The 21,299-nt window shown below is 42.3% G+C and overlaps 1 protein-coding gene across 34 annotated transcripts in view; it reads right to left on the reverse strand.

The window, feature by feature from the left end:
- DST (dystonin) overlaps nucleotides 1–21,299 on the reverse strand; it is a 467,794-nt gene that overhangs the window by 241,122 nt on the left and 205,373 nt on the right. For 30 of the 34 annotated variants that reach the window (XM_061623014.1, XM_061623016.1, XM_061623029.1 and 27 more), the window contains 9 exons: nucleotides 19,833–19,945; nucleotides 19,618–19,724; nucleotides 18,102–18,221; nucleotides 16,445–16,540; nucleotides 16,233–16,360; nucleotides 8,806–8,899; nucleotides 5,810–5,964; nucleotides 473–935; nucleotides 255–383 (listed from right to left, as the gene is read on the reverse strand). In XM_061623014.1, the coding sequence (XP_061478998.1) occupies nucleotides 255–383; nucleotides 473–935; nucleotides 5,810–5,964; nucleotides 8,806–8,899; nucleotides 16,233–16,360; nucleotides 16,445–16,540; nucleotides 18,102–18,221; nucleotides 19,618–19,724; nucleotides 19,833–19,945 (1,405 nt within the window). Of the gene's footprint in view, nucleotides 1–254; nucleotides 384–472; nucleotides 936–5,809; nucleotides 5,965–8,805; nucleotides 8,900–9,039; nucleotides 9,517–16,232; nucleotides 16,361–16,444; nucleotides 16,541–18,101; nucleotides 18,222–19,617; nucleotides 19,725–19,832; nucleotides 19,946–21,299 lie in introns of those variants that run through there. The other 4 variants (XM_061623018.1, XM_061623013.1, XM_061623035.1 and 1 more) reach the window with 4 other exon arrangements.

Raw genomic sequence — 21,299 nt, forward strand, 5'->3', positions numbered from 1 at the left:
AAAACGACAACAACAAAGGAATATGACAGGTAGAAGGCAGTTAATATGATTTGTGTAATGACCATAACAAATGCACAGTTCCGTAATCCAAGTGCGGTTATGAAACCAGTTATTAGCTTATGAGTAATTGATTTTTACAGATGTGTATGTCTATGTAAGATATATATATATATATATAGTTATAGATAGATAGATATATACACACACACAGTCTTAATATATTCACAACACTTTTGGGGGAGAAAATACTGTACCTCACTGATTTTTGCTTCTTTAAGGCTTGACTCAAATTCTTCAATAGCTTTGTGGACGTTTTTGTGATTTTCTAAATGGCTTTCAACACTTGGCAAATCTGAACCCCATTCAGACTGATCAAGTTGCACCTTGAAAGCAGAAGTTGAAAATTAAAGTTGAAGCCTTAAGAAAAATGATTAGGTACAGACTGGGGAAAAGATACACATAAAGATGTTACCTGCATTTCATCTACCCATCTTAAGAGGTCCTGAACAAATTTCATGTTGACTTCCTCCTCTGTTAAATTCTGATCGATAAATGCCGATTTCATCAGAGGTTTTCGGATCTGCATCAGTTTGAGTGTTTGTAGTGCACTAGTGTCAACTCCTGTTATGTAGCTTTGAATTAACCGTGGTGGAAAACCAGGTGTGTATGCTGGGGTGATGGCTGGAGTCAGTCTTGAAGAAAGACCCGATGATAAACCTGATGTAAGACTGGATGATGTCAAGGAGGGCAATAAGCCCTGGCTTAGTCCAGAGTTTAAACTAGGGCTTAAATTTGGTGCAAATCCTGAGTTTAAGCTTTGAGTTATTCCTGATATCATCATCTTGGTCTGTTCCGTTGTCAGTGTCCTCCCACGGCTGTAGACTGAGGAGTACTCTGCTCTTAAGGCCATAAGGTCATCTCGGAGTTTTGCAACCCTGTTTTAAAATCCAGAAAAGCATGACTGTAGAAATGAAAAGAACTGGATATTGTCTCAGAATTTTCATGAATTAGCTTATTTTAAAAAAAAATAAGAACAACAGAGCTATCATGTACTTTATAAAAGAACAGGGGGAAAAGAGAAAGATGGTAATAGGTTCAAACTCATATTTCTCTTCAAAAATGGAATGTAAGAATTAAAGTAATATGCATTATTATTATGCCAAATGTACAGTCCTAAATATAATTGCTGGATAGTAAGGGAAAGTTAAAGTGATCAATTTTGTCTCAGCATGATGCTCCCTGAGCATTCTTGGAAATATTATCACAAAAAGAATATATCTCGTGAACTAGATTCTCTAGGGACACAGTTTTTCCACAATCACAATGGACATTAAAACATCAAGAATCTCCCAGGAGAAGTAGTGGCTGTATCTGTGAACGCTGTTTATACAAGACATTCTTCATGTAAATGCATCTGTGGAAATCAGGTGGGACAAATAAGAATGTGTGAACTGGCCCTGTCACACTGAGATCAATGCCATACATTTGTAACAGCTAGAAGGCCCTGCAGGAGAAAGAAAGCATCGCCCCAAGGGAAGGAGAGGCTGCTGCTGTGCTGCTGCTGCTGCTACTGTGGGACCTCCACCTCCACCACCCTTCCCTGAGGGACTTCTGCCTGGCAGGACCAGGCCCCAGGTACCCAGCCAGCCAGGACTGATTCTTACCACCTGTCCCTCTTTGGAGGGATACATAAGCCGGCTGGCTGAGGTGGCCTGGGAGACGCAGGCCCTGCAGGAGAAAGAAAGCATCGCCCCAAGGGAAGGAGAGGCTGCTGCTGTGCTGCTGCTGCTACTGTGGGACCTCCACCTCCACCACCCTTCCCTGAGGGACTTCTGCCTGGCAGGACCAGGCCCCAGGTACCCAGCCAGCCAGGACTGATTCTTACCACCTGTCCCTCTTTGGAGGGATACATAAGCCGGCTGGCTGAGGTGGCCTGGGAGACGGAGGCCCTGCAGGAGAAAGAAAGCATCGCCCCAAGGGAAGGAGAGGCTGCTGCTGTGCTGCTGCTGCTGCTGCTACTGTGGGACCTCCACCTCCACCACCCTTCCCTGAGGGACTTCTGCCTGGCAGGACCAGGCCCCAGATACCCAGCCAGCCAGGACTGATTCTTACCACCTGTCCCTCTTTGGAGGGATACATAAGCCGGCTGGCTGAGGTGGCCTGGGAGACCCAGGCCCTGCAGGAGAAAGAAAGCATCGCCCCAAGGGAAGGAGAGGCTGCTGCTGCTGCTGTGCTGCTCCTTTCTTTCTTTTTTTTATTTATATTTTTTATTTTTTTTTATTTTTTATTTTTTATTTTTTTTACTTTTTTGTTGGTGTGTTGATGCAATTTGAGATGAATGGGTGCCTGATTATATGAATGTATGTCTGAGTGAGTGTGTATGTTTATATGCTGTATATATGGCTGTATATATAGCTGTTTTTATACGTTTAATTGTTGTATATTTTAGTTGTATTATGTGCTTCAGAGAGAGTTTTATCCATCAGGCGGGGAGACTTGAGGGGGCCCCAATTGCCATAGTGACGGGCAAAGGAAGGTATGGCGCTGTGAGAAGGACGTGCCAGGTAAGGGGAACGCGGTCCAGACATGTTGTGGCTGTGCCTTGTTCCGGTCCTTCCCACACCCGCAAGGTCGTTGGTAGTCCTATCAGCCAACTCTCAGATCTCCAGTTGCTGTTATTAAATGCCAGATCGGTATATAATAAAACCTCCCTCGTCCACGATTTGATTGTGGATGAGGCAGCCGATCTGGCATGTATAACCGAGACCTGGGTGGGTGAGCAGGGAGGAGTTGGTCTCTCTCAGCTCTGCCCACCGGGGTACTTGGTTCAGCATCATGGTAGATCTGAGGGTCGGGGAGGTGGGGTTGCTGTCGTCTATAAGAGTTCCATCTCACTCACCAAGCACCATGTTCATTCAGTTACTGGCCTGGAGTGTTTGCACCTTGTGTTGGGCCAGAGGGACAGGCTGGGAATCCTTTTGGTGTACCGCCCACCTTGCTGCCCAATGGCTTCCCTAACTGAGCTGGCGGAAGTGGTCTCGGATATATTGTTGAGGTCCCCCAGACTAATAGTACTGGGGGATTTCAACACATGCCGAGACCACTTTGTCTGGCGCGGCTCAGGACTTCATGGCTTCCATGACAGCCATGGGGCTGTCTCAATATGTTAGTGGTCCAACACATGTATCGGGGCACACTCTAGACCTTGTTTTTGCTACTGAGCATGGGGAAAGTGATCTGGATGTGGGGAGTTTTACAACACTCCCTTTGTCATGGACAGACCACTGCTTGCTGAAGTTTAGACTTTCAGTAACCTCTTCCCTCTGCAAGGGTGGGGGACTTATTAAAATGGTCCACCCCCGGAGACTAATGGATCCTGAAGGTTTTCAAAGGGCTCTGGGGGATTTTCTGGCTGATAGGACTGGCGCTCCTGCTGAAGCCCTGGTCGCTCTGTGGAATACGGAGATGACCCGGGCTGTAAACACGATCGCTCCTGCACGCCCTCTCCTGTGTAGAGCTCATACAGCTCCATGGTATACTCCGGAGCTGAGAGCGATGAAGCAAGATAGGAGGAGGCTTGAGCGGAAATGGAGACGAACTCCCGACGGATACAATTATGCGCTGGTTAGTGCTTCGACTAAGCTCTATGTAGGAGCAGTGAAGGCAGCTAAAAAACATCATTTTGCTGCCACTATTAAATCATCTCTTTGCCGCCCAGCGGAGCTCTTTCGAGTTGTCCGGGGGCTTCTCCATTCAAACCCTCCGGACAGGGTGGAATCATCGGAGGCCCGCTGTAATCAGTTTGCCGATCACTTCCAGAATAAGATCTCATGTATCCGCCGGGACCTAGACTCTCAAGTTATAGCAGTAGATCCTAGTGAGGTGTCCGGAGCACAGTCTTGTCCTGTTTTGTTGGATGAGCTTCAGTTGGTTCAACTCGAGGACGTGGACAAGGTGCTTGGACAGGTACGTGCAACCACTTCGGTACTGGATCCTTGCCCCTCCTGGCTGATAAAAACTAGCAGGAATGGAACAGGTAGCTGGGCCAAGGAAGTGATAAATGCCTCTTTACGAGAGGGAGTGGTCCCGGGCTGTCTGAAAGAGGCAGTGGTGAGACCACTCCTGAAAAAGCCTTCCTTGGACCCAGACAATTTTAACAGCTACAGGCCAGTGGCGAATGTTCCATTCCTGGGCAAGGTCTTGGAACGGGTGGTTGCTGGCCAGCTCCAGGCGCTATTGGATGAAACTGATTATCTAGATCCATTTCAATCGGGTTTTAGGCCCTATTTGAGTAAAGAGGACCTTACATCAGTGGTACATGCTCTGGTAACCTCACGTTTGGATTACTGTAATGCGCTTTACGTAGGGCTACCTTTGAAGACAGTTCGGAAGCTACAACTAGTGCAAAATGCGGCGGCCAGATTGCTGACAAGGACCAAGCGGTCCGAGCATATAACACCTGTTCTGGCCAGCTTGCACTGGTTGCCAATATGTTTCCGGGCTAGATTCAAAGTGTTGGTATTAACCTATAAAGCCTTATACGGTGCGGGACCACGATACCTTGCGGAACGCCTCTTCCGATATGAACCGGCCCGTGCACTACGTTCTGCTACGAAGGCCCTCCTCCGGGTTCCAACTCACAGGGAGGCCCAGAGGGTGATGACAAGATCTAGGGCCTTCTCAGTGGTGGCCCCCGAACTATGGAACAGTCTCCCTGAGGAAGTACGCCTGGCGCCGACTCTGCTCTCCTTCCGGCGCCAGGTCAAAACCTTCGTATTCTCTGAAGCATTTTAAGTTACACTGATTTAATTTTAAAAATGTTTATTGTGTTGGATTGTTGCTTGTATTTTAGTATTGTTTTGTTATTTATTGTATTTTTATGCTGTTTTATGTTCACCGCCCAGAGAGCTATTGCTAGTCGGGCGGTATATAAATTTAATAAATAAAATAAATAAATAAATAAATGGGACCAACTCAAAGAAAATGTGTTCAGGTTTGAAAAGGTTATTCTGTGCAGGACAAGTTAGATGTTCTTATCAATATTTCCCCACACTTACAGAGACAGGCACTCACAAATCTGTATTTGACAATCATATATGTGCACAGATATTACTGGGGAAAAATAACGAACAATATCTCAAAGAGTCAGCATGGAATAAACATAGCCAAAACCTTATCTCCTATATCATGCTGGTGTTCTGACAAGTAGAATACTGTGGCTACATTCAAACATAATGCTAAACTATGGCTTAGTGTTCCACAAACACAAGGCTAGCCTCCCCTCAAGCTCATGCGCTCCCCCTCCTCTTTCTTCTTCCAGCTTGGCCACGACTGGCAGCTTCCACTTCTGATTTAGATTAACTTCAATTTAGTGAGTCCTTGCAAAATTCTGGTTAATCTTATCCATGGTTACAAAAAATATTATGGTTTGAAGTTGGCTTGTTTACAGTAGCTGTATTTAAGATTAACCACAGCTTGTTTGGGCTGGACAACTTGGCAAGCTGCGATTAATCCAAAGCGTAAATGAAGCTCAGAGGTATACCACACACTGGAGATGCTTGCAAAATTCAAGGAACTGTATAACACAAGAGGTGAGCCAAGCCACAATTTGAACAGAAACAAGGTTGCATATTACTATGCCATTTAACTCTTCCAGTTCAGGGCAAATCAATCCAGCTACATCTGGGAGAATGACATTTCTTACATATCGGGCAATATGACCAGCTGCAGATTTTATTATGTCTTTGAATAGGTACTGACAGGATACAAGATGAATGCTCCTTTCTCTAAACAACACAAGTGCACGCACCTCTGGACCAGCTGATCTGCTTGGTAATATTTTCCATCAATAAGATTCTGGGCATCCATGACTTGTTGACACAGTAGATTCTCACATTCAAGTAGATAGCCTGCGATCTCTGCTTCATTCTGGAACTGCAGACCTGATTCTAAGCGCTTTGCGTCCTATGTTCAAAAATAAATAAAATTCAATCACACAGCTAACTAGAAGAGACACTCTATTATTCTCACATTTTGCAATGTATAATAATTATATTTACTTAGAGGTGCTTTACAATATTTATTTGTGGGTTAACATGCATTGGAAGATAAACCCAATTGACAAAGTGAAGAGTAACAGTAAAAGCTAAATTATCATGGAGGTATCCAATTAAGTCATATAAAGAATAGACCCATTTAGATCAGCAGATTTTAGATATCATGACTTAAACCCAGTAATTTCAACAGATTTACTCTGAGTATGACATAGACAGATACTACCCTGAAATATCAACCTGGCTTATTTGTATGTCAATCCACACATTTATATATTTATATACATAAAAAGCATGTGTCACCCAGTGTATGTAGCACAATAGGAAGCTGGCAATGATATTTAGATACACAAATGTTCACGTGCACAAATTCACAACCAACTTGATTACACACATACACATAAATATTTATAGTATTTTGAAAAACAACCAACAGCATGATCCTATCAGCTTTGCTCAGAAGTAAATCCCACTGTGTTTAAAGGGGCTTACTCCCAGATAAGAGCATATAGGAAATGGAAATGGACTGCCTTCAAGTCAATCCCAACTTATGGCGACCCTATGAATAGGGATTTCATGGTAAGTGGTATTCAGAGGGGGTTTACCATTGCCTCCCTCTGAGGGTAGCCACCCCAGCTGGCTAGGGCCTGCTCAGCTTGCCACAGCTGCACAAGCCAGCCCCTTGCTTCTCTGCAAATGCCAGCTGGGGGGCAACAGGGCTCCTTGGGACTATGCAGCTTGCCCACAGCTACACAAGTGGCAGGGCACGTAACCTCTGAGCCACTCACTGTGGGGTGTTCTTTAGCTGGCCCTTGACACCCGGGAGACATGAGCAGGGACTTGAACTGACAGGCTCTGGACTCCCAGCCAGCCTCTCCTCCCCACTGTGCTATACCAGCTGTTTTAAGGGCATATAGGATTGCAGCCTAAACAGTGCTGCATTCCAGTATACTCTGGATCCTAGAAGGATGTAACCCATCATAAATTATATATCATTTCATTTTTATTTTGTATACCACCTTTCTACATTATTGTACTCAAACATACAAAAAAACACTATCATCCTGTAATAATTCAAAATATAACTAAAAATAAACTATTGGCAAAATTCAGTATCTGACAAAACATAGCTAAGCTTAGAATAGTTAAACGTTTCAGCTTTTGCTTTCACCAGTAACACTAGTCAGTTACTGGGAGCCAAGGTGATAGTCCTAAGAACGGTGAAGACTGAGAGTATTCATAGCAAAATGACATCTGCTATGTAAGTGCAAGAATCTGTCTTGCTTCAAGTGTCATAGGATTAGATTTTTTTCCTATTGGAAATATTTCCCATTCTGAAAGATTGTGGCCATCTACTTTAAAACACCTTGCAACAGGCTGTTTCAACCTTTTCTTTGCGATGGTTGACGTGCTTTCAAAAATGGATGCAAACATGTGTAGTTACCTTTTTATGCACCTTTCTGACACACAACATTGCTAGACTTGCAGGTGATGTTCTCTTTTATTGTAAAAGCCCCAGCCCCCCAACATTCTGTTCTTGCAGGTGACATATGCCCCACGCTAAGTACAGCTGATAAAATGGATTGGATTCACAATAATGCAATATAGGACTGATGATATCTAGGTTTAGTTTAGCTGTCACAAGTAACGTGTGTAGGTTTGGAGACTGAAGGAGAACAATGATAGGAGGCTTGCTGGCGGCTTTTTAACGGTATTATGACTTGGCCATCAAGGAGTAGATTTCTTTAATCACAAGATGATAGAAGGTTTAAATTATATCATGAAAGGGTTATGGTGCTCCTTAGAATCTTCAGTAAAATACTAATGTTTATACCATATGCAGGACAACAACCTTTTACTTATTTTAGAAATCATGACAATAAGGCAAACACCACAATAAAAAGCTTGAATAACTTGTTGCTAGATGACCACAGTCTTTCAGACTTGCACATATTTCCAATAGAAAAACCAAGCAATCCTTGGATACTAGAAGCAAGAGAGAACTCCTGGATTCATTGACTGAACACTCCAAACGTCACATCCTTAACTTGGAGAATATCACATAAATGTTTACATGTGCTTTTAATCGTTTTTATAAGCCTCTCTTGAAATTTTAAAGCAGCTATAATTTTCCTGAGAATTGTCTCCATCCTCAGGATTAATAGGGTGAAGAACCATATTATTTTCAAGTATGGTGGAATTGCTATGAAAACACATTCTCTGCCTTGGCCTGAACAAATTGCATTGGAACCCAGTGAGTGCATGCTCAGATCACTTATATCACACTTTAAGAGCTATCCCTTAGCTTCTGGAACTATCACTTGGCTCCTGGTGTTTGAAATCCAACTATGTGAATGACAAAAACAGAAGTGGAAACATTTCTTAAAAAATTCTAAGTCTATTCATTTTGTCAGTCACTTATTAACATCAGCTTCCCCCTCCATTTTGTGTTGAAATAAGTTGCATGCATTTCTAAGATATCCCAGTGTGTCCTTGCTGCTACCAACCAACACAGGTATTCTTCCCATCTTCACCACAATTCCTGAGAGATGCTGAGCTAAATCCAATTATACAAATAGAAGCCCTCAAGTCAACAGATGGAGATTTGGACTTGGCCGCCCACTAAGTACATGACTGTGCACAGATTTTAATCCACATTTTGCAGCTCTAATTCCACCCCTTTATCCAATGACCCATGCTGTTTTTCAGTACAAAAAAGGAGGCAGGAAACTAGCTATCCAAATACACTTACTGATTGCACAGCATTTCGAGCAAGCATTAGTTTGTCTTCACAGTTCAGGCTGTCTCGCTGAACTCTGTTTGCAATCTGCTGCAGCATTTCTAACCTAAAAAGATGTCAAAGTTAAGACAAATCACATAAGATTGGTTATCTTTTTTTTTTTTTTACATTCAACCAACATTATTGTCTTAACTCCACTACAAAATAAATCTACAGCACATTCTGCAACATAATATCAACACTTACCTGGTTCCTTCCATGGGACCATTGCCAAAGCTTATACAAGAATTAACAAGGGTTGGACCACAGTTAACAGACAAGAAGTTTTCATTGGAATCAATGCTGGTTCGGGTACCAGTGCTGTTACTAAACAGAGAGTCACTGCTGTGGTAGCCGTAACTGTTTGCATTCATTTTTTACAGAAAGAAATCTGTCCTGCTGACCATTAAAAAAAGTAAAAAAGACAAAAAGCCTGCAAGAACATACAGCGTCCGGAGACTAGATGGTTTTAAGGGCAACTTTGCATCCTTAAATAGGTCTCAGCATGCATATTCAAAGCCCTGCAAATAATTTTCTGATTCCTCTTCAGAGGACTTTGCCTTCAGCTATATATGCCAATGTGGGCTTGGCTTCGCTAGCTTGAATTGCCTGTACAAGTATGGACTAATCAGGATGATTAGGGTGTTAACTGGAAAAGAGAGATGCCAAATATTTTATGTAAGTCTCATCCAATTTCAACAAGCTAAATGATCTGAGGAGTGGGAAGAGGACTCTTTTTCAACAGTTTCCCAACCTTTATTCTCCTGCGCTTACATGGGTTTTTCAGTAGTCTCTCATCTAGGTCCGCACCCACTTAGCTTCAGAAATTTTGCAGTTTCAGGTGCTTCCAGACCATTAATTGGCCCCATATACTGCAGTCTAAACATTTACTACAACCAGTATTAAAGCTCATGCTCCAGCTACATCCTACTTAAAACTGTACACAGGTCCCTTGGAAAGAATTAAAATTATGCTTGTATGGTTTGTTCACTTTAAGTACATACAACATGCATTTATTAAGCTACCAAATAACAGCAAGATCAATTGTTATGTTGTAAACAGCAGAATTAGCGCCTGACTTGCCATATTGATACCAGTTTGCTGATTTTACTGGAGAAGCTGTGGTTTATGATGGGGCAGTGAATCAATTATTCGGATTGCTTCATCACCGTGTATGGGTGTGGTGTGGTGTGGTGTGGTGTGGTGTGGTGTGGTGTGGTGTGGTGTGGTGTGGTGTGGTGTGGTGTGGTGTGGTGTGGTGTGGTGTGGTGTGGTGTGGTGTGTGTGTGTGTGTGTGTGTGTGTGTGTGAGAGAGAGAGAGAGAGAGAGAGAGAGAGAGAGAGAGAGAGTGAGTGAGTGAGTGAGTGAGTGACCCAGACCATGCATTTACCTCTCCCTGACTATCAGTAATTATTTTAATGTCAAAATGATATACACTGGTCTTTAGTTTTTAGTCCACATGAAATTAGAATTGCAGTTGTGATATCTCTCTTTTGACTGTTAAAGAAGCTGCCTGCCTACCACCCTCTCTAAAAGGTAAATAACATTCTTAATCCTATCATTTCATGTTCTATAAAATCCCACCATATTATGCCATTGCTGTTTTAAACCATAAACATGACAAGCTTCCCTGAAAATAATGTGCTGGGCTGCTGATTAGCCTGCATGCTTGGCACAAAGATCCTATTGACTATTGCAAAGCATGTGGCTATTTACAAGTGTTACCCTGACTGCATGACTGACTATGGTCCATGCCATTTAAATAATCCCCCAAAACTCTGTCTCCCCCCCACAATGAACTTCAAGTGCAACAGGGAACACAATGCAGACTGCCTGCATTAAAGCATATTAAGGGCTTATTTTTATATGATCCTGCGATATGTCAAAACCTCACATACTAACCTTAGCACTGTATTTTTGTGAGGTCAAGTAGATTTGTGAAAAAAAGACCTATGGGGGGGTGGATTCCATGCTAGAGAAATTGCATGCATCTCTTCCAACGCGGTTAGCATCTCCTATTTTCCTGCCACAAATAGGGACTCCTTCAGAAATGACACTTCATAATGTGAAAATGAATGCAATTCAGTCTCCATGAAAAAAATGGAAATGGACAGCCTTCAAGTCGATTCCGACTTATGGCGACCCTACGAATAGGGTTTTCATGGTAAGCGGTATTCAGAGGGGGTTTACCATTGCCTTCCTCTGAGGCTGAGAGGCAGTGACTGGCCCAAGGTCACCCAGTGAGCTTCATGGCTGTGTGGGGATTTGAACCTTGGTCTCCCAGGTCATAGTCCAACACCTTAACCACTACACCACACTGGCTCTCGAGTCTCCATACAAGGACTTTATTACAATGAAAAATTTGAAAAATGGGACCCAAAGGTGCTTATATGGACAATGGGAAGCTTCTCTTACTGGGGAAGCCCATTTTATATTAAAATTGGCTTATTAAAAAGCACTGAGAGCACACATGTGCACGCTCCATCATGCATTGTACCAGACTGATTCTACACTTAGGGACAGGCATTTTATTCTCTTCCATACACAACGAGAGGCAAACACAGTTGCCTTTATACATAGTCTTGTCTTTCTGAAATTCAAGTTCTTCTTCCCTCCATCACCATTGAAACCTCTGTAAAGCAAGATGAGGAAGGAAGCTGAGATTGAGAATGGATAGGAAGGGCATTGTTTTCTTTTCCCCACGCTGCTTTCATCCCCCACAAAACAAATGCTCATGAGCAAGGCCCTACTTGTCTCCTATTACAAAGCACTACACATGGCAGACAACACTAAAAACATGGGCCTGGGGCCATGTCAAAAGCAGACTGAGGCCTACCAGCAGCTCTATATACAGGTTTCCAAACCAGAATCTGAAGGGAGGAAAAACAATTCAGCTGGCCACCTTCTAAAGAGGAAAAAAACCTTTAAAACGCACACAGTGTTCAAGGGGCCTTTGTTCTCCTGCTTGTTTTCCTAGAGGCAGTGCTGGGATAACAAGAGAACAGAGGTTTTGGAGCATCAGCACTGTTGTAAATTAAAGACTGACAAGGAGATCAGACAGAGATGATTCGCCGGAGGAAAAGTGTTTCTTTCTTTTGTGGAAGCAGAAAGTGAAAGTAATTAAGGAGATTTTACAAAAAGTGAAACAAATGGGAGGGAATCTGGAGATAAATGAACTTGAGGGGGGAATCTAAGAGTGAAATGAATTTGTAGACAAAGAAAAATTCAGTGCAAGCAGGACAACTAGAGATGGTGGAGAAATTTGATTCTATTTACATTTTAATGAGAAATTACCTAATTTGTACTTCTAGAACTAATATGCAAACCAAAACACACTTATCCTTCAAAAGTTGCACTTATTTAAATTTTGCAATATAGTTCTCCAACCAAATAATGTGTACAAAAATGTATATATTAGGAGTAATGTCCATAAAAATGCATATATTAATGAAAATAACAAATGCACTGTATCAGAGAAAATTGCTTGCAAAAATGTGTATATTAGTCACAACTGCATACAAAAATGGGTATATTACCAGAAATGTGCAATAAAATGCTAATGAATTTTCATCTTTTTAAAATAAAAAAAATCACAAACTGCTATGGAAATGTGGAGAACATCATTTAAGACTGAGAAACTAAAATTAGCAGATTCATTCATCTTTGTGAGCAATAGTGTGATAACTGGTCTTGATAGCCCCTTTCAAAGCAGTATCTTGCCCAGTGCTTTGCTGACACAACCCGTTATGACAGAAGGTGTAGGGCAAGTAGGCATGGCTTGGCCAAAATGGCCTGGCAAACCTAATATATGCAGTGACACCTGCTCTTTGGAATTCCCTCCCCTTAAATTTTAGACAGGCGCCATCTGTGTTACCTTTTTGGCACCTACTGAAGACCTTTCTCTTTCAACAAGCCTTTTAAGTAGAATAATAATAATAATAAATAAAATTTTATCTGTTAGTCGCCCATCTGTCTGACTTAACAGACACTCTGGGCGACTTACACAATATAAAACACAATTTAAAACATATTCATACAACAGTAAACCACCTGTTAGTAATAGCCTAACCCACCCCAGAAATCCCATAGGCCTGCCTGAATAACAAGGTCTTTAAGGCTCGACGAAAAGCCATCAGGGAGGAGGCATGTCGAAGGTCAAAAGGAAGCAAGTTCCAGAGGGTGGGGGCCACGACCGAGAAGGCCCTCTCTCTGGTCCGCACCAGCCTAGCTGTTTTCACCGGTGGGACCGAGAGAAGGTCTTGTGAGGCCGATCTTGTTTGGCGGCATATTTGGTGATACTGGAGGCGCTCCTTCAGATAAACTGGGCCGAAACCGTTTAGGGATTTAAAGGTTAATACCAACACCTTGAATTGGGCCCGGTATACAACTGGCAACCGGTGTAGCTCCATCAACACTGGGGTGACATGATCCCGGCGACGGCTTTGCTTTATTAAGCGTGCCGCCGCATTCTGTACCAGCTGCAATTTCCGGACCGTCTTCAAGGGTAACCCCACGTAGAGCGCATTACAGTAGTCTAATCGAGAGGAGACCAGGGCATGTATCACTCGTAGAGACCTTATCCCAGTCTGCATCTGTGTTGGAATTGCTTTTTAGTATATTTGTAAACCTTTTTAAAAATATTTTTAAAGCTTTTTTTTAAAAATGTTTTTAAAGATGTTTCATTTTAATATGTTTTAATGGTTGTGTTTTAATATATTTTGAAGTCTGTTTTTATGATGTTTTAAAGTGTTTTTAGTGCTTTTGTTTGCTGCCCTGGGCTCCTACTGGGAGAAAGGGTGGTGTGTATGTAAGTAAGTAAGTAAGGCCTATGGGCCAGAGGTTCCCCACCCCGATCTAGCCTAGCATTCTGTTTCTAGAGGCCAATGAATGTTGCTTGGGAGATCCTTAGTCAAGATATCCTGTAGGATTTTTTTTCAAATTACTATCAGGTCCCCCTATTTCAGATCAGTCTCAAGGAACTGGGAGAAGGGAGTTAATTTTTCCCCTGCATTATTGTCCCACTCCAAATGGCCCTTCTCACGGAGCTATGTGCCACATGGGGAGAACGTACAGCTACCATATGAGTACCTATATGCTTGCCCTAAGGAGAAAACAACAGCTACTGGGGGGGCATGATTTAATTGGGAAAATGATATGAAAGAAGGATTAAGCCCTGCCCCTCCCTCCTTCAGTCCAATATGATTCAGCTGCTCCCCACAAATCATTATCATATTTTTTTAAAACTACAGGAGTTTTAGACCACAGAGCCCACATCTTGTGTTTGGTTGGTCCTAGTAGTTAGAAGTATATGGCCTCTGAATGAATAGAAAATTTCCATTGAGCTATCATGGTTAATTGGAGGGGCTTATAAGGGGAACAGGTAGGAGACACCCACGAGGTGGGAGTAGCATGGTAGATTGGGTGGCACCACCATTTCTTTTTGTTGTTGACACCAAATTTAAAAAAGACTGTGGATATGTTGCAGGAAGCAAGGAAAAGATGAGGTGACCTAATATTTGCAATGCACGGTTCTATGGCATGCCAGATGCCTGAGATCACTACTTAGCTGTCCTAGATCCATGGACATGGTGTCATCTGACAGGACCTCCAATCGAAGCTTCTGGTTGCTCCAGTTGCCATCTTAGTTTCTTCAAAATTCAACATCGTCGAAGTTCTGGTATTCCTGTGCATTGTTGTCAAAAAGGGAGTGGCAGAGGAGGCCAACATATTTTTGTGGCAGCCGCCATGTTTTGTAACCATAATGTACTGGAACACCAGCCCTAAACTACTTAGATCTCAAACATCTGAAAGATCTATCAATGCTGAGGTGTTATGATCAGCAGATAGGGCTCTCTTGGTAGTTGGACTACTGCAATGCGCTCTACGTTGGGCTGCCCTTGAAGACTGTTCGGAAACTACAGCTAGTCCAGAATGCAGCGGCCAGACTGCTGACGCGGACCAGAAGGTCCGCTCATATAACACCTGTTCTGGCCCATCTGCACTGGCTTCCTATTTGTTTCCGGGCTAGATTCAAAGTGCTGGTTTTGACCTATAAAGCCCTACACAGCATGGGACCGTAATACCTGGTGGAACGCCTCTCCCAATATGAACCTACCCGGACACTGCGCTCAACATCTAAGGCCCTCCTCCGGGTGCCATCCCATTGAGAAGCTCGGAGGGTGGTGACTAGAACCAGGGCCTTTTCCGTGGTGGCCCCCGAACTGTGGAACAGCCTCCTCGATGAGGTGCGCCTGGCACCGACGCTACTATCTTTTTGGCGCCAGGTGAAAACCTTTTTATACTCCCAGGCATTTTAAAGTGTGTTTTAATAGCATTTTCATTATTATTTTGTATTTTGGATGTTGTTTGGTTTCTTTATTATTTGTTTGTTTTGTTTCTTGATTTATTGTATTTATTGTATTTATACATTGCTTGTTTTTATCTTTTTGTACACCCCCCAGAGAGCCTTCGGGCTTAGGGCGGTATATAAATTAAATAAAATAAAATAAATATAAAATAAATATGCCACCCTCAGTATTGAGAGAAATGGTGGTCCAGGAGAGGGCTTTCTCTGTGGCAGCCCCTAAATTGTGGAACTCCTCCTACAGAGGTGTGTTTATCATCTTCGCTGCATAGCATTCACCATATCCTAAAGATGTACCTCTTCATTCTGGCCTTTGACAGTTAAGGTATTCGGTTTTATGGGACCAACCTCTTTTATTGAATTTCAACTGTTCTGTTCTGGCTGGCCCGGTTTTATTTGTTTTTATTACTGTTCTATCTGTTTTAATAATTCTATATTATATTGTTGTAACGTGCCTTATGGTGGACAGGCAAGAGATCTTATAAATAAATGAACTTTTAGTGAAAATTTAAGTGGGCAGCCACCAGGTGAGCATCAGATAATACGCTATCAAGGCTTCCCCTCAACCCTGGAGCTGGTCCTGGCATATGATATTTAATTCTATGGCATGGGAAATTTCTGTTACTAATATATATGCAGGAGTGATACTCTGAAATAAGGCAAAAACCTTTAAAAGAAGGGCAACCTTTTTAAAAAATTTAAGAAGCATCTGACAACTTAAAACAGCTGTCCAAGTACTGAAAGGGAATATATCGGGAATATGAACCTGCTATTGCACAGCTATTTCACAAGGGCATGAAGAAACTCTGTATAAGCCCCTTGAAAACAATATAAATAAAATTAAGCGTACCTTGATGGATTTCTTATGCTGAATAATTTATTCTATCAAATCAGATTCTAAGATGCCACTGTGCCAAAAACTGATTTCAAATATTCCACTCAAAGTACCTTATCTATTTTGCAAGATACTGTGCACTGGCCATTTTCAAAAGAGCTGGAAGAGAAACATGCTCAGAAAAGGAAAACATCAACTTACCTTTCAACTTCTGGTCGAAGTGTTTTCTCTCTTTCCAACATAGCAATAATTAGCTTTCCCCATTCTTTTTCTATGTCATTTGGGTGGTAGCCTTGAGGAAGCTTGATACGCCCAAATTCTATCCAAACCTTCAAAACAAGGAATCGTTACATAAAGCTGAGATAAAAGGAAACAAGCCCAGCACTCAATAATCCATAAAAAACATGGCTTACCTCCAGTAATTTATACAGGTGTTTGATTTTTGATTTATCTATCTCCTTTGGTGGAATTTCTGTTTCTTTAAATTGTAAATATTGGTTATAAAGTGCCTAAAGAAAAACAAATAAGCATTGCTGTCAAATTTCTAAAAGGAACTGTTTTACTATTGACTCAGAATTTTTGGTCTACTAAAGCTTCTGAAAAACTTATCATGCCTAAGTGTGAAACTGGTTTGTGCGGGTTTACTCACTATCAAAACCAAAAACCTTCTCAGATTTACAACAGGAAGAGAATTAAACTAATCAAGTTCCCCATTCAGCTTTCACTTGGCATCCCCATGCCTTGAATCTAAAAGGTAACACTGACTCTTCCAAGCACCGGTGTTCATGGATGCAATCCAGAAACAAACTTCTACTGACAAAGCAGCACAGAATTCTCCTCAGTTTCTCTCTTATGAATGTGACTTCACAGTCCAAACCTCTAATTTTGACTTAGATGGGGCAACAGTGTGCGCAGCCTCAGATAAAGCTGCATCCTAGTGCCTCCAAGCACTGTGTTGCTCAATGCTTAAATGGAAGCTGTGCACAGGTCTGCAGCTCCTCCCCAAATTTTTAGCAGCCAAAAGGCTACTATGATTGTGTGCAGCTGTTCAAGACTCTGTGCTTTCCAGTGCTATGCAAATTTAGCTGCATGGTATGGGTGGCCAATCTACAAGGTCAGAAGAGGATTGTATCAGTGAGTTTCCCCATGTGTAAAAAAACTGCTTAGGAAAACCACCCTGGGCATCTTTGGAAGGATGGGTGAGATATAAATTTTATAAATATATATATATATAAATTTATTATTATTATTATTTATTATAAATAATTAGTCCTCTCTGACATGCTAGCTTCACATGCACAGGAAGTTTTTATTCTTGGGAGCATCCAACCACCATCTACGCTCCTGGGAAAGCAGTGCTATGCTATTTTTCCAAATGTGTAGATTGGTTTCTGGCCAAAAGAGATGTTGGACTAAGAATCAGTGCTGTAGCTGGACTGGGAACAGATTGTTGAGAACTTTTGAGGCTAATGTTATGTTCTCCAGTACTCAGTAGTAGCACACAAAGGAATAGGAGCAGGTTGCAATTAATTTGTATAAATATATAATGCTGGAAGATTCAGGACAGATAAAAGAAAGTACTTCTTCACACAGCACATAGTTAAGCTATGGACTTGCTCCCAGAGGAGGCAGTGATGGACACCAACTTGGATGGCTTTAAAAGAGGATTAGACAAATCCATGGAGGAAAAGTCTATCAGTGCCTACTAGCCATGATGGCTGTGATCTGCCTCCACAGTCGGAGGCAGTCTGCTTCCAAATACCAACTGCTGAAAACCATAGGGGGAAGTGTGCTCTTGTACTCAGGTCCTGCTTGCAAGCTTCCCACAGGCATCTGGGTGGCTACCGTGAGAACAGGATGCTGGACTTCATAGGCCACTGGCCAGATCCAGCAGGCTCTTCTTATGTTCTTAAATACAAGGACTTAAGAGTGTATGAATCATACTCTAAATGAGTCAGTGATTCCTCTAAAAGAATAATACAGAATATACTTTTGAACCAGCAGGCCCTTGATAAAGATGAAAAACTTCTCTCTCTCTCTCTCTCTTTTTTTTTTTTTTACAACGCTCACCTTGAGTTCCACAGGATTGTTTGGAAACACTCTGTCAGCCATCATTGTGGCATGGTGCCTGATCCACTGGATGAGGTAGTTCACCATATTCTGGTATTCAACCCATTTGACTTCAACATCCTAGTAGGAGCACATAAGTGGAAACAAAGTTATATCAAATCATTTTTCTAGCATTAGAATCCTGCAGCAAGAGAACTGACTGGATGTCAGCTCAATATAGTAATGTGAGCCCCACACACATCCCCACCTCTTGGCCTTCATGGCTCCGCTACAGTTCCCAGATCATAATGCTGCAGTGACAGCAGAAGCCACAACTCACAACTGGCAGGATCTATTTTCTAAGCAACTCTAAACAGTCAGATTCTAAACTTGATCCATAAGTCATATGCTCCCTTAATTCCTGGTCCCATAACCTCCAGTTCGTCGTATCTCCCTTATCTTTCTATCTACTTCCTTCCTGCCCCAGCCCTATTTTCTCCTCAGCCTCATTTCTTCATGTCCCTACCGCCCATGGTTTCCTTGGGTCCCTGCTTTTTCAGCTCACTGCCTACTCCTCACTACTTTTTAGGTACCCAATCTTTAGGTACCCAATCTCCTGGCTAGGACCCTTAGCACTCCTCTCTCCACCCTCAGCATATGGCTCCTCCTGACCTTAAGCACTACAGAGTTTCTTCAGAACCCCTCTTCACCCTACTTCTCTCATTTTTTCCTCAGGCCTCTTTCTCCTTTGCTCACCCTTTCCTGAGGTTCCTGTTCCTTCAACAATCTTAGCCCATTTCACACCTTCCCTCTACATCTATACTTAAATGTATGTAAAGGGACCCCACCCCAGGGCCTGAAAAGCTGCACCTACGTGCACACAGTGTGTATTTACTAATTGAATGGCATATCTAAGTGCACATAGGTATACAAGCACTGCTTTTCATATACCCTGCTAAAATGTGCAGATGGCGGGGCAGGCTATGGCAATGTCAAGGCCAAGCCCAGGGGATACCATTGCCCTCTAAACACATACATTTACATTTAGTTTACACATGGGTATGCTATGCAAAAAGGGAGAGTCCCTGTTGCTTAGTTTTTCTATTTCTGAGACCTCTCCCCAGCTCAGCCTCCTCTACAAAGTTACTAGGGTCTGGGTTAGGTTTCAGCCTCAGCCAAGCTATCCCTTTCTTCACAAAAGCAGGGCTGAAAACATTCTGAAAACTTTCTTCCTCGCGTAACTGGAATCTTTGGGAATAACACTGCATCTTATCACATCAGCTCAAGCAACTGATGGCAGAGACTTCTCACCACAAGTGCAACACAAATACAGATTTTAGTCATATCTGTTTTAATTGCATTTTCATAGCATCTACTTTGAACTGTGGTCAGGTGCAACTAAGCAGAGAATAAGTAACTAAATCCTAACAAACAGACAATATCCTGTTTTCTTTACAATTGCAAAATAAAAATAAACCTTGTCTTTGACATGTTTGGTTTGTATGTGACAGCTTTAAAATGCTAATCTCTTACTTACATGTGCACTGATGCCTTCACCACCTTCTGGTACTTTGGGAAATGCATCATAAAGTGATGACACATAAGTGATTACTGACTTCTCATCAGGCGAGGAGACATCAACATCTAAAAGGGACACAACACAGCTAATGTCTACCATACATACATTAGAATATTACATTGCCAATACAGGCTGATGCTACCAATCACCAGGGATCCCATTCACTAACTCACCTTCAGGATCCAGAAGTCTGGCAACACCAAGTTTTTCTGCTACAAAAAAAGCATGCTCTAAATTTGCAAGGTTGCTTTGAACAGCAACGGTATTCATGTCTATCAGGTCCGGCCTGCAAAACAAGAACAGTAATTTAAGCTTGGTTTAGGAAAAATATTGTAGTAGCAAAGACCATTTGTTTCAATGCATTGGATGCATTTATGAGAGATATGACGAAGCCTGTTGCTCCAGCTGAGTGTTGGAGGAGGGGTTTAACATAAGAACATAAGAAGAGCCTGCTGGATCAGGCCAGTGGCCCATCTAGTCCAGCATCCTGTTCTCACAATGGTCAACCAGGTGCCTGGGGGAAGCCCGCAAGCAGGACCTGAGTGCAAGAACACTCTCCCCTCCTGAGGCTTCCGGCAACTGGTTTCCTTCATACTGGAGGGATACAACCCATTTCAACAGCTTCAGGAAGGAATTTTCCCTCAAATCAAATTTGCTCAAATTCTTTCAGAAAATGACTTATCCTATAGCAGATAGCTTGAATTACTGTTTGGAGTCATTTTAAATCTTTTCTAAACCCTAACCATGCAAGCCTGTCTCTCTGTGCTTGGGGCAGGAGTAATTCTCTAGGGCAGGTGTGGGAAACCTTTGGCCCTCCAGATGTTGCTAAACTACAACTCCCACCAGCCCCAGCAAGCATGGCCAATAGCCAGGGATTATGGGAGTTGTAGTTCAACAACATTTGCTGCCCTCGGCTCACCCTGAGCCCTATACCTGCTGTAGGGGATTTAATAGTATGAATGATAGTTAAATGTGTGCTGAATCTGCAAAGTGCTGGGCCATTTGCTCTTCAGGTTCTTTGCTTCTTTTATTTTGTTATATGAAATGTTATCTATATATTACAACAATGTAGGCAAGAATAACTGCAGAAGGAATCCCACACAGACACAGACACAGACACAGACACACACACACACACAGAGAGAGAGAGAGAGAGAGAGAGAGAGAGAAGTAAGCACAAACCCATCATTTCCCATCTCAAACCCTTTCCTTAATTTACACATATAACATTCACGCCTTACTCCCATGACGTTAGTATATAACACTGCACAAAAGGGGCTAAACTATTGCTTAAATCTACGATAATCTCGTGTTCACATAGTCACTCTTTCACATTAATGACTGGAGAGGTCTCTCTTCCAATGGGTCACATACTGCCTAAATGTCTCGATCTTTGCTAGGTCCATAAATACTACCTTTCAATCAGTTACTCCATCAAAACACTAAAAGCCTTAAAGTTGTTTAAGTGCTGCTGACTGACTAGACTGACTCAGCAAAGCTCATCACCATTGGTATAAGTAACATAGCAACCAGGAAATTAAGATGAGGAATTTAAAGATGCACTGTATCCCCAGCTGGTACCTACTACAGACAGCAAAGCAGAAGTAGATACTCCATCTGGATGAAAATGTGACCTACAA

This window comes from Rhineura floridana, chromosome 4 (assembly GCF_030035675.1).
Source record: "Rhineura floridana isolate rRhiFlo1 chromosome 4, rRhiFlo1.hap2, whole genome shotgun sequence".
NCBI lineage: Eukaryota > Metazoa > Chordata > Lepidosauria > Squamata > Rhineuridae > Rhineura > Rhineura floridana.